Here is a 14347-nt window from a genome sequence, read left to right on the forward strand (position 1 = left end):
TTCACAACCCACTAAAATGCAGCCACTTGGGATCAAAAATGGTATCCATTTTGCAACAGAACCAAAATTATCTTGAGGGCAGCAAGTAATGTTGAGGGAGATTTTTAAAAGTGCCTAAAGGATTTAGAAGCACAAGAGACATTCCCCCTCCAAATTACTACATTTTTAACTTTTTAAAAGATTTAACCATGGGTTATCAACTCAATCATTTTTTAAAATACTGGAAAGATTTGAATTCAAGGATAATTTTTTGACTAATAAAATATTTCCTCTAATGCTTATACTTCAGATTTCCTTGTACAAGACTGAACAAATGCTTATTTTAAGTTTATTTATAATTTAATATATTTATTTGGTATTAATGTATATCTGACTTACCAAAGCAAATTTGTATAAACATGAAACTGTCTCATTTTAAATTCTGATTACTTTACAGAGTACTTCTAATACAGCCATTTAAAATCTCTAAATAGCTCTCTCAGCCACAACCTCAATGATCTTAAAATATTTTAAAGATGCTCTTCCTTTAAACTTTCCCTAGCAACTAATTTAGACAACTATATAACTATAATTTTTGTAATAACAAAACTTTCTTGTCTTCAACTTAGCAGAGGAAGTGAGAGACAAAGTTTATTAGAGTGGAAGTTTAATGTTCTTTAGTTTTTAAAAGATTTACTGCATAAGTAATCAAAGGTAAATACTTCTATAAAAGCAACACTTTTGCATGCCTATTGTAATTTACGGAATGAGATGAGACAATCTATTTGTCCTTGCTTAGAAAATCCATCTACAGATGTCAGTTTTATTTGAGTATATTACTTAACAAGGAACAAATAAATATGCATTTTCAGATTTTAATTTAATACAATATTACATCAAAATTCTAGAAGGAGCTACTATATGTGCATATCCCAACAGAAAGTTTGATTACTGTTGCCTAAACCATGAAAAACAACAAAATAAAGGTCAGAACCTGCTCTCACTGACATCAGTGGAAATCTCCGTTTGAGTTCAATGGGTTCAAGACAGAGTGCTAAACAAAGTCAGAAGTGCTGAAGGGGAAAAAGCAACACTTCCTTCTTAGTTAAACGAGTGCCTTGGTAGTTTTTATAAGCCAGAAAACAAGGTCAAAATTTGCAAATTGAAAAATAATTCACCTGTAAATGTAAATACATACGTTACAGTTAAGAATCCTGTGAGCAGAGAAGTTAATTTTTTTGTCAAAAACTGCCATACCTTTTCTAACAATCCTTTCACAACCTCATTTGTCAGTGTTTCATACATTAAAGGACATTCCTCAATCAAAAGCCTGGGGTGTCTTTGTCTTCTGAGTGCTGTATGCTTCGGGCTGGAACACAGAAAGAAAGCAGACTTTGTCAGCAGCTTGCTGCTAACTTGCACAAAATGCTTGCATGTAGAATTCTTTTCTTTTTTGAAAAAAGTTATGAATGAAAGCTTGGCAATACTTTTTTCACACTTCTGCTTAGAAGTGATCCTGTGTTCTCAAATAATAGAAACACACTATGTTACAAACCTCAGCTTACACTATCGCATGTAAATAAATGTATGTGAATATACATAAAATGCTAATAGTTCTAGACAGTGTCATTTTAATCTCAAAAATATAGCCATGATTCTGGAGTTCTACATACACAGTACCCTGTTCAGATTTGTCATTTCCAAACACAATATTTTACAATTTACATCAAGTAATTACATGGTATAATCAGTGCTGTATAGTTATAGATTAAAGATCTCTTCTTAAAAAAGCATACATGGAGTGACTAAAATAACTTTAATAGAGAGATTTAGCTACACAGTATGTTTATTATTCAGTTGCTTACTTGGAAAAACGTCATTAAGAATTGCAATACGGTACATACATTTTCAATTTAAATGGTCAGTATTTTCATTGCACAAACACAGCTGTAGGAGATGTGTTCACAGGGATCCACAGCACAAAGTGTAAATACTGATTCTTGTGGGGAGGCACCAGGAGGGGGCCCTTCTCCCCCAGGCCATCTTACTCAAACTCGTGGAGCTTGCAAGAGCTTTTCAGGGGTTTCAGGACAGGGGGAAGCATGCAGTAAAAGAATCCCCATAGTGCAAGGATGTAGAGAAAGGAGTGTGGGGAGGGATTCTCCCTCCTGCAATGGCAAATATATGCTGCAGTGGTCAGGCAGGGGCACTGTAATTTAGAGCAACTCCTGGTCCTCAGAGGCCTGAAGAGGGAGGGTGCAAAAGCAGTATAAAGTTTTCTGTGCTGCATCTCTAGAGGTACAGAATATCAGCCACAGTTTTCACTACTCTTTCCTCCTCCTCTTTCCAGCTATATGAGAGTAAATTGGGTTGTTTCCTGACTTGTGTATCAGCAGAACTTTTAGCTAGATTGTAGAAACTTTGACTTAAGATGCTGTATAAATCAGAATTAACATAGCTTGATTATCAGATCCCAAGTTTAGTAATCCCAATGGTTGATTATGAGAAAACGTATGATTTTATGAGTCAGTTGAGCCAGTTTGGCCTGCAAGCATTGAGAGAAAACTGAACCCACAATATAATTTTACAGTGTCACATTTCAGTGTAGAATCACATTGCAAATGAATTCACTCCTCCAGGCGCTGATTGAAGGCAACTTACCAAAGAATGCCCACTACAGGCACATCTGTTTGTTCCTTAATAGCTAGGACAAACAGGAGAGTGACCAACTTGCAACCTTGTAACCTAAGGACTCTCTTTGTTTTAAGTTTAAGACAAGGCAGGAAGTATTCACTGTTGCTCTGTAAATCTAAGCATCCATGAATGAATGTGGGATTGAGGCAACTGGAAGAGAAGCTTGTAACTGGGTATTTTTAAGCTAGCATGTCTTAATAGTTACTAATTGTTCCATAGAAGGCACACAACAGCTTTTTTCAGTTTGTTTTTGTTTAAATCAATACTTGCAATGTATACTCACAAGGTAACTAATGTTTTGGGTTGGGTTAAACCCCGTTGAAACTGGTGGGTGTAACAGCTGCCACTCACTTGGGATAAATGTTAGAAACAATTATGTTTCTTTATGGAACCAGACAGCTGAAACATCAGAGGCCTCTGCCCAAAACAAAGGCAAGGCTGCAGCAGAAGCTGAATCATGTGGCCCAAGCAGGTTCCACAGTGGTCTTATAAACTCAAAGGTGGATCGGGGGAGAGGGCTTGGAATGATGTGTCTCTGTGTGAGAGAGTCAGGAAAAACAGAGAAGCAGCAAAAAGTCAAACACAGCCAGAACAAGCATTGGGAACGTGGCTCTGAGAAAAAGCCCACAGAGAGAGATTTTGGGCTACTTCTGTTTGGAGGTGGGGTAGATGCACAGTAGCAGGGTCCACATGGACACTAATGGTGCAGCAGGCTAGTGAGGGGTAGATTTACACCCTGTTTACTTGGTGAGTGGTCGAAACACCAGGCTATAGTCATTCTCATGCTTGTGCATGCTCCTGCTCGTTTGTCTCTCCCTGTTATTTAGGCTGGAGAGCACAAGCCTGAGTGACTCTGTAGCCTACTGGTTAGACCACTCATCCACAATGTAGGAAACCCAGGATCTAGTCCCCCTGATCCAGTGGGTCTTTCATTATTTATCCACAGTGCAACAGCTTTAACAGGAGAAAGGGAGAGACTCCCTACATCAGAATATCCCACAGACCACTGGTTAGAGCACTCATTCTGAGTGGCAGATCCCTGTTTAAATTGCTTCTCCTCCATAAGTGGAGGGGGGACTGGAGCATGGGCTCTACCACCTCCCAGAAGAGTACCTTAACCACTGGATTATATGTTACGAGGGTGGTCCTCCCTACCCACCCCAGTATGATGCTGGCAGACCAGCCAAGATCCCCATGCCTCAATTGAATACTGACACATACGTAGCTGGAATCAGTTTGGCTCACCTGTGTGTTAGTATTGTTAAAATAGGTATTAGAATGAAAAGAATATGTTTAGTGCTTAGACTTTATGGGATGCTTGTAAGCTGCTGCATGCATTAATCTCACTTAACATCTGTATCCCATATTATAAGAAGATAATTGAGCATTTGTATTGTAAGCCTCTGTAACTGTGTAAATCACTAGACAAGAGAGAGACATTACTAGTGTGAAATGCTGGTATCCCACTGAAGGTGTCGTGTCCTGCCCAGCAGGGAAGACCCATCAACACCAGACGAAGGATTGTGGAACATTAGACAATGAAACAATTTGTTGATTTCTCTCCCATAAAGATGAGTCATGCAAGTGAATTCCTCCCATCCGCTGAGTTTGCAGCTCAGAGCTCAAGTGGGGAAGGGAATAAAAACTCCTAACAAGAAGTTAGTTTAATTGTATCTCTATGCTGGACTCTGAGGGGTAAGGTTTTCTAGGCATAAGCAAGAGAACCCCAGTGCTTAGCCTGGATTAGCCCTAAAGGACATATGGAGTTTGCTTCTATTATCTTTTGAAACTTAAGATTGTAACTCATTTTGTGTGTATGTCATCTGGTTTAGCCTTGTAAAGATCTCTCATTTCCTTTTCCTGTACAATAAATCTTTAGATTGTTTATTATAGGACTGGCTACAAGCATTGTCTTTGGTGTGAGATCTAAGGTGCAATTGACTGGGGATAAGTGACTGGTCCTTTGAGACTGGGAGCAACCTTAACATTGCTGTGATCCTTGGTGTAAAGGACCATCTATCAAAGGTAGACTTACCTGGGCAGCAAGACAGATCGGAGTACCCAAGGGGAATGTATGTGGCTCCATGTTAAAGCTGTTATAGTACATGAGGAGTTTACACTTGGTAATTGGTTGGTGAAATCTAATTATAGAACTCACAACCAATGTAGGGTTTGTGCCCTGCTTCTTGACAGTCTCCCCTGAGGTTGGGTACTTATGCTTTTGAGCCACTGCAGGACAGATTGACATCCGTCTTCTTGCTAAAATGGCATAGGTGCCCTAACTCAAAAGAGGTTTTCCTGACTTACAGAGATACGTGCTTCCCTGTAGCCTAGTCTTAGGTGCTTATCTCTGTGAGAAGTAGGGCTTAGAACACACACCTCTGGTCAGCATTTCCCATTTGCTAGTTTATGCTGTTCCGTGCAGAGCCTGCTGGCCTTTGTGAATGGCATTCTAAGGTGCCTATCTCTCCCCATTCATGTACAGGAGCCTACGTCATAATTCAGACTTTGAATTGCAGTGATTTATTCAGGTGCCCAAAAGTTTGGCATTGTGATGCACAACACCTAAACCCTTTTGAGCAGTGTTTCTCAAACTGGGGTCGCCGCTTGTGTAGGGAAAGCCCCTGGCAGGCTGGGCCGATTTGTTTACCTGCCCCATCCGCAGGTCCGGCCGATCGCGCTCCCACTGGCCACGGTTCGCTGCTCCAGGCCAATGGGAGCTGCTGGAAGCGGCGCAGGCCGAGAGACTAACTGGCTGCTGCTTCTAGCAGCTCCCATTGGCCAGCAGCGGCGAACCGCAGCCAGTGGGAGCCGTGATCGGCTGGACCTGCGGAGGGGGGCAGGTAAATAAACCAGCCTGGCCCACCATGGGCTTTCCCTACACAAGTGGCGACCCCAGTTTGAGAAACACTGCTTTTGAGTATTCAGCCCTTGGTTCATCCTTGAAGGTGCTTTCTAATGTCCTGATTAGTATTAAAAGTTACAAGGAATGCATGTTGAAAAGCCATTTGCAAATTTTAAAAATATTAATGAAGCGATGTGTTCTATGTCATTTAATTCAAATAATTTTTCTCCTCTGCATATTTTACCTTAATTTGAGTCGTGATAGTACCACTCGATACAAATAACTTGCAGGAAAGTGCTTTCTTCGCCCAACAGGTAATATAATAGGATGAATTGCTCCTACAACATATCCTTTGATGTAATATTCTTCCACTTTTGTTGCTATATCCAACACAGAACTGATCTTGATAACTTCTGGATTTGAGGACACTAAAGGAATTGAATGAACAGAAAACATGGACATTATGCACAAATGTTACTCAGTATGCATGTGTTCATACATACAAATAAGCTACTTACCTATATCTTAATGTAGCACAAAAGATATAATAAATCTATATTCCCCACTATACAGATATACAAAATATAGCAGATGCACAGTTGACCAGGAATTATAGAGGGATAGTAAAAACAATGATAAAGTTATACATCTTACAAAATAGGAAGATCAGAGTAACTTTTAATCAGTTTGGCAACAATTTAATGATCTGTCTGGCTTTATTAATAGAGCGTAAGAGCTGTGTCTGCATCTATACCTCCAACAACCCTTCCTGATGAAAAGGAAGACGACAAAAAGGGAACAGAATAAAAACTCTCTTTCTAAATTGGGATTCAGGCCTTGTCTACATGAAAGAGTTGCACTGGTTTAACTTAAATCAATTGTTAACCCAATTTGGTTAAAATAGTGCAAACCTGTGTGAACACTTATATTTTGGTTTAAGAGTAACGTATTCCTAATCAATTTAAGCTAAACTGAAATAAGTGTGGTTTAGAGCAAAATAAATGTTCACGTGGAGGCTTGTTCCAGTTTAACAAAACCAGTTTAAAAAATCACACTTTTACTTAAACAGAACACTTTTCTTGTGTAGACAAGGCCTCAGACACTAATACTATCCTTATCCCATCCCAAAGTAAATCAAACAGTGTGCAGCGAGGGGCCATACAATGCCATCAGTTTTTAGCAGAATTCCCCCTGGTCACACTGGGGAGTTGTGCTCAAACTGTGATGGCTCAATATAGTCACATTTTCCAGTTGAATTAGCAGAAACACAAACGAGTACTTTTGGAGGCACATTTTATTTTGTGCTGGAGATGACCCACAGCTTTTGCACAGATAGAAAGAATTGTTTCATGTTCACTAGTTCAAACACTCTTGCATAATAGGTTGATGGTCTAATTTTCAGAGGTGCTTAGTACTTTCTACTCTCAGTTGGAGATGTGGGTGCTCAGCCTCTCTGAAAATCAAGCAGTGTTTACAGAAGGCAGAACCACTCTTCTCACTTACAACCCCAGATACAGTTGTCAGTATCATGTTTTCTATCCCACTGCACAACTGTGGACTCTAGAGAGGAGATTGTTTTGACTGGAATTTGACACTCTCCAGCAGTAACACCTGCTGCAAGTCCTTTAGTTCATTTTAGAGTTCTTACAGTTCCTAGTTTTTTCACTTTACGTTTGGTGGATGAAGAGAAGGAAGGGACTATGTTGTTCAATAGTATCAATGTGAGACTCAGATTGGAATTAAATACCGAAACCATGATGGTAGTTTTTAGATTTAAAAAGCCCTTTAAGTGCTGTTTTAAGATTTTTCTCTTTGTCTGTCTCTCCCTCTCAAAAGAAAATAACTTAAATTTAAATGAGTTCACTCTCCTTTGATTTTACCTCAGCCTCTTTGATATAAAGGGGCAAAAGTACATAAATGCACAGTGATAAAGACACCACTTTGAAAATGGAATCCTTATGGTTCAATTCAGGTTCCCTATCTCCCTCTTCTTAATCACCCCCCAGAAAAGAGATGTGCTGTAGCACAATATACTCATGGCAGCATGTCTTCTCCCCACATGTAAAGGGTCTGTCTAATGTACAAATCAGAGAGTGTGCACCTATTTTCCATATCTCATGTAAACACACATGTAGAATATGTAACTGACCGTGACACTTTCATTTAATCAGCCTTTTGGGATCTGGCGGTTAAGATTAAATTTGTGATGTCTAATCTTGGCTCTGCCACTGATCTGCAGTGTGGTCTGCAAAGTCTCAATCTATCTTTGCCTGGTTCTCCTGTGTGAACTGGGGATGATATTGACATGTATATCACAGGGTTTTTTAAAGACTAATTAGTTAATGTTTGTATAGTACTTTGAAAAATTAAAGCACTGTGTAAATACTAAGTATTATTAAATTGTATCTGGGGGGAAAGCCTGATGCCTGTTGTGCCCTCTGCCACAGGAATCTTGCTGGCACAGGGCAGATTTCTGACAACAGCTGGACAACACACTGTGGGGAACATTCTTTTGCTCCTCTGGGCAGGAACAACATGCACCCCCACATATGCACTGATGGCAGAATGGGCACTAGCAGACACAAATCTAGATACTCCCACTAATACAAACTATGCTCCCTTGGGGACATGATGCAAGGGCTGTTGTATTATCTGGCTGTACCTTACAATTGACTATTGTACAGTGCAAATGCAACATTTCTTGCTAGTTGTGTAGAGGTGGGGTGTAGGAAAAGAGGCTCATTTCAAATATCTTCTCCCCCCACCCTTTGCATGCAAGATGACAGGATTGAGCCCTAAGTGAACAGAGCTATAAGATTCCTAACCATAGTTCCTTTAAGCACACTCTGCATAGTGAAGCCAATGGACATGTTCAGGTTTACTGAAAACACATATGGGATAGCTTAGACTGCATGCCACAGCCAAAAAAGCAGGTATGTGTAAGGCATGGCCCACTTACCTCATGTTGCAAACTGTTGCAACTATTCTAAATTTTAAACAGAATTTCTATCTTATTGTGTTCTCTCACAACAGCCAATCAAAACTGTTACAATAATATAACCCAGACATTTGAAATGTAAAAGGTGAAGGCAAATCAATTTTTTATATACATTTGTGTTTATTCAAAATGATAGGGCACTTTTTATTGTTTGAAATTTCAGAAGGCTGATACGAAGAACATAGACACAGGTTTCCCCTTTCTACTAAAAGAAGAGATATGAAGGAGGCATAATGCACTATATAGTGTGGGGAAAATTCTAGTGATCCCCATGTACGTTTTAGTTGACCTTCCAAAATACTTTAGTCAAGCTGTTTATGTGAGACACACCTCATAGCTGCAGAGATAAAATTGGCACTAAGAAATGGACACTTAATACCACAGTTGGGTAGATTCTCTACTCTATCCCACTCCCTTTATTCCACTCAAGTGGTGCAAAGTGAAGACTGATTGTATCTTCCTACCTAGGGATTCTCCTGGTGTGGGGGAGCCTCCAGTGGGCATGGAGCCAGTCTTAAGCCACCATCCCTACAGCTAGGAAGGAGCATGTTAGGGACAAGAACGAGAAGCCAGATCACAATGTGCTCTAGCTCTGCTTAGTTGGTTGATAGTTCCTAGGCTGCTCTAACTGGTGTAAGGGCTTGATAGAAAATCAGTGTGTTTTAATAGTCTCCTTGATAAGCTCTTCATTCTGTTTCTTTGACCATAAACTTGTTGAGTTTAGACGCTGTGCTTGTTATACTTTCATCCCAGTATACAATAATATATGTAAAGTGGGGATAGAAAGGCTGTCAAAATAAGATTTTTAATTTTTTTTTTACTTGGGCCCAGATCAGGTACTTAGGTATAAAAATTCACACAATGAGCAGTACATGCTGGGCACGATCTTCTTTTTCCTCAACCAGTAGACACTGAAAGTGCTATGAAGACAGCATTCAGTTCTCTGACAGCATGAGATTCATGTTGCTCAGAAGTGATACATGCTGGTTGATCATAAACTATATTAACTGAGCTCTTAATAGAGCTCCCTTTATCCCAAAGATACTGGTGCAACAAGATGCAGGATGGAGCTGATAGTTTATACGAAGGAGAAAAGGTACAGGTTCAAAACAGGCCCTACAGTAAATTGGCCACTCCCTGTATTCCATGACCAAAACCAAAGTTCACTATAGTTTAGAATTTTCCTAGTAAAAGAGGGCGAGAGCAAGTGTGTACTGAGATATTGTGTGTGTGCATGTAAACCTAGCTCTGAAAGGCAGAGGTACATGAGAATATAAAATATATGCACACAGCTGACATTGTTTTTCACAGATGGGCCTATATTTTCAAACTTAGGTGCCTAAAGCTAGGCTCCTAAATCTATATTTAGGCAACTAACTAAAAGTTACCTGAATTTCAATGTTGTTGAGCACCCATAATTCCCAATGAAGTGAATGCAAGCTAGAGGTACTAGGCAGCACTGAATATCAAATAACTTTTAGTCAAGTGCCTAATATGGATTCATGAGTCTAATAATATGCACCATGGTTTGAAAATATGGCCATAATTTTTTTTGCAATGCGACACCGGTTATTACATATGATGATGCTTAAAAGAGCCATCTTTCCCTCCCACCCGTACTAAGTACATATTGAGTTTAACATTGAAAACAACTAACTTCTTTAAAACACATCCCTTCCACACTGTTTTCATAAACTTTTGTGCTTAAAAATATGATTTAGAACACAGTGAAATATTTAGAAACTCCAAACAAACTTCAGAGTCAAGAAAATAAGTTTTATTATCCTACACATTCATAGCAATACAGCAGCAGGTAGTTAATTTATGTATTACACAGCCCAGCTCTAGTCCTGGAGTATATTGTTACTACTACTTCTCAATACAAAGAAGTTTTGTTTCCGGAACCAAACACGTGAATGAACAACTCCTCTTTCTAATTAAAAGCTAAAAATACTGTTGGTTGTCAAGTACTATAATTTAGTACAATATTATGTTTTCTATTCATCAAGTCATGCCACTTACTTAATCATCAACATTTCAATATGTATAAACATGAACATTAATGTAATCTGGCAGTTCAAATACCTAGTTCAATAGAGGTCAGACTTTTATATTTATTAAAATATTCCTGTACCAAGTCACATAACAGATAACATCACAATTTCCCCCCTTTTGACTCTTTCCACTTATCAGTGTATTTACTTTAAATCCCAGCCAACAAGAACATCTAGTAAAACGGTTAGTTATAAAATGTGAGGTCCTACAAAGTAACTGCAGCACAGAGCTGTCTGTTGTCAGAGGGCAGCCATCTGGGCTTGTTTATTTGTGTTTCAACTTTCTGGAACAGGGAATTACTCTGTTAGAGACGGGACACCCTGCAAATGGAAGTACCCCACAGAGTACTGTCTGCCTCTAAATGTACATAGAGATTTTAATTTTATTTCAGGCACAATTTTAAAATACCCGTAAGCAGTTGCAAAGTAAGATGTAGAAAGAAGGATTTAAAAATAGGCTCATTAATAACTAGTCTATAAGATTCTTACTAAAATATCTGCCATAAGGCTGAAAAAATGTTTCCTTATAGCATCTTAGAAGCTATTTCCACATAAAGTAATGAGTTATGAGTATAGGTTTTTGGAAGATGAATACATTTTAAAAAAGAGTTATTCATTTAGGGCGATTCCACCACTTCACGCTGAGTGTACTTACTTTTGTGAGTAGCCACACTAAACTCATGTGAGTGTGTGTTACTCAAAGTCAATAAGGATGGCAGAATCTGGCTCACAGGAATCTAGGAAAATCTTTCAAGCAATTTTTGTCCAGTTTCCTTAATAAGGACAACTGTGTAACTTTTTTTTTGTTTAATATGTAAGAAGTTTCAACTTTAATTTTATCTGAGGACCTTATATTTAATATTTCCAAGTAAAAGGCTGGTATATTGATTACCTTTGATAAGGTAAATGAACTACAATTTCTCTTATTTTAGTCAGAAGAAATAAAAATAGTAAAATGTAATTCCTCCTTTTGCAAGAACTTATAAGATATAAAATAGAAGAAAAATACCTTCTAAAGTAAAATCCAGCAATACATATTCATAAGCAGAGTCAGTCTTTGTTTCCACTTGCGGTCTCTTCAACGTAGAAAATATTTTTCCAGGGCTGCTATCATCTGGGTCTTCTAGCTTTCGTAGTCCGCACCCCATGGCAAGATCTGCAAAGAAAAAATTGCAGGAAAGGGGGTGGGGAAAGCAGCAAGTTCTGTTACTCTGAAAAAAAGAAGTAACAAACTTCACTGCCTTGGATTTTGTTTACTAGTAGCCATAAATCCAAAGACAGAAAAATTTCAGTTCCCAAGTTAGAAAGTGAAGACATTTTCTATTAATTTTTTCATATAAGCATTGCACCCATAATGACTTCAAGCTACTAACTCAGCAAAAGTGGGCTTGATTTTACAGAAACGTACAAGCTGCTACAACTTAGCAGAGATTTTCCATGCCACGTCAATTTACAGCCAGCCCCCCCCTTAGCGTTCTGTTGCAGAGGACACCAATAGTGCTTTGTCTATCCCTCTTGGCTGACTGATAATGAGGCAAAAAAGAACTGAAATAATAAAGTTAGAGGGAAACATATATAATTACCTACTGTCAGAAGATCTATTCAGATGCAGTTGTAAATGAGAGGAAAAAGAGCAAGTCAGAATGAAAGAATGAGAAAAGAGAGTCTCAACATGGTTAGAGACGAAAATCATTTCCAGAAAGGAAGTCAGCTTCAAGAGGAAATTGCTTCTGGCATCTCAAAGGGGAGGAAAGTAAATGAAAAGCAGTTTAGACTCTATTTTAGATTTGAAAGTTTGGTTCCTATTTTCTTTCCACAGGAATTTTCTTTCAGATGGAAAAGCAAACATGATCATGCTGTAATAAAGAATTTTCTTGGCAAGAAGAGTATATATGATTACAATAAAATTTATTTTAAAAAATCCAGGTTAATAAGATAATTCAACTTTTGTTATATTTTATTTTAAAAAGTCATACTAAAATGCACCTTATGTTAAACCAAAGAGACTGTTGTTTCAAGTTATGCAGTATGAACAAAGTTCTGTGGCCATTTCCCTTCCATTCTCCAAGTACATTAAGTAGTCTAAGACTTTTCTTTTATCAGACTTGCTACAGTGATTAGTACAGCAATGGATTTTCATCTTAGTAAAGAGATGGTTTTAAATCACATCACACAGCTCTATGAACTTGTAACATAAAAGAGCTTTTTACAGTGGAGAAAATGGGATATGGTGTAGCAACAACATAGACACAAGTGACACAGTAGACCCAATTTTGTCTTCAGGTGCAGGAACAGAACTCACATTGAAGTCACTGGTTCCAATTCTGCCCTAACATACAACCCAGTGCATGCAGTTGTACCAGGATGTACATCATAGCAAGATAATAGTCAGTGATTTCAGTGGGAGATGCACCCATGAAACATAGAGGACAGAATTTGGCTTAATGTGTGGTATTTTATTACATCAGGATAGCAGTTTGAAAAGGCGGGGTCTTTTGGAAAGGTCTCGTGTACTGTATTGTTTTAGCTGAGCTGGTTATGGTGAGACACAGAGAGAAGGGAGTTTGATTTTGCTGTCAATTTGCATACAGTGTCCTAACTAGAACTGGACAATTCATTGATATTTTTTTTTTGGCAATTCAAAAAAAAAATAGGAGGAAAAAATTGGTTCAGGTCAGGTTGAACCAAACCCAACATTTTTTGGAATTTTCAGTGAATCGAAAAAGTCAGAAAAATTTTGTTTTGGATTGTCAGAGAGAGAAAAGAGCGTGAGAATGACCTGCTAGTCTAGTAGTTAGGACATTCATTGGGGAAGGGATGGAGGGAGATGCCTGGGTTCTAGTCCCTCCTGCACTGAACATTGAAGTATGTAGACCCACCCCAAAATATCCTTTAACCTGGGGATTAGGGCATTCACCTGGCAGGGGGAGACCTGGATTCAAGTCTCTGCTCCAGAATGGGAATTCAAACCTAGATCATCTCCCCCGTCCCACATGAGTGCCCTAACCACTGGGGTAAAGGTTATGAGGGGGCAGCTCCTCCTCCTCCTGTGGTTTCGGTGTGTGAATATAGCCCCAAAATCAGAATAAGATGTTTATTTAACATCAATTAACCGTTTTGACATTTCTAAAATCTTATATATTTTTTTGTTTTGACAAGAACAATTCACTGAAATCAACATGAATTTGTGAAATGTTTTGGTTGACTTAAATCTGTATTTTTGATCAAAGAAAGGTTTTGCCAAAAAAAATTCACCCAGTTTTAGTCCTAACCTCTCTTTGACTACCAAAATCTAATGCATTAAATTAATAGTTTTATGTTCTCTGATTTTACTCCTGTTCCATTGTAGTGTATATAATGTTAATACATAGTTTGTGCTTTCATTTAAGAAGTTTACCAGTAATTAGTCCAAAAAAGCCATATTCTGTGCATCCAATGTGCTTCATAGCTCCTTTGGGTCAATTAAGCCAAGGGTGGAACCAAAGATTTCTGAGATACAGAACATACCTCAAGTACTGTATCAGAGGACCTAGAAACTGTTTTGGATCAGACTTCTTGCTCTGACTTGCGAGACTACTCCTTTCAGAAGAGACTCAACTGGTTGGAGCTAAGTGAGTCCATAAGGGGTCTTTGAGGAGAAGGACAACCTCAAACAGTCTATCTACTTACTCCAAGCTGAGGGGCAAAAGTAACACTGGCCGTGCATTGTTGAGGATGTCTTCACACAGACATTTTAAATCACTGGTGGGCTGATGTGCAATAGACATCTTATTGCAG

The 14347-nt window shown here is 38.6% G+C and overlaps 1 protein-coding gene across 5 annotated transcripts in view; it reads right to left on the bottom strand.

Moving 5' to 3' along the window:
• The window catches only part of RFTN2 (raftlin family member 2), a 52287-nt gene extending 39991 nt beyond the window's left edge, over positions 1-12296 (bottom strand). Inside the window, exons 1-4 of one of the 5 annotated variants that reach the window (XM_042851690.2) lie at positions 12158-12296; positions 11580-11726; positions 5763-5946; positions 1237-1348 (exon numbers count right to left, since the gene is read on the bottom strand). In XM_042851690.2, the coding sequence (XP_042707624.1) occupies positions 1237-1348; positions 5763-5946; positions 11580-11726; positions 12158-12263 (549 nt within the window). In that variant the 5' untranslated portion in view covers positions 12264-12296. Of the gene's footprint in view, positions 1-1236; positions 1349-5762; positions 5947-11579; positions 11782-11943; positions 12061-12153 lie in introns of those variants that run through there. The other 4 variants (XM_005294304.4, XM_065560882.1, XM_005294305.5 and 1 more) reach the window with 4 other exon arrangements.
• Between the last annotated feature and the right edge of the window lie 2051 nt (positions 12297-14347).

The sequence above is a fragment of the Chrysemys picta genome, chromosome 11, assembly GCF_011386835.1.
Source record: "Chrysemys picta bellii isolate R12L10 chromosome 11, ASM1138683v2, whole genome shotgun sequence".
In the NCBI taxonomy this organism is placed as follows: domain Eukaryota; kingdom Metazoa; phylum Chordata; order Testudines; family Emydidae; genus Chrysemys; species Chrysemys picta.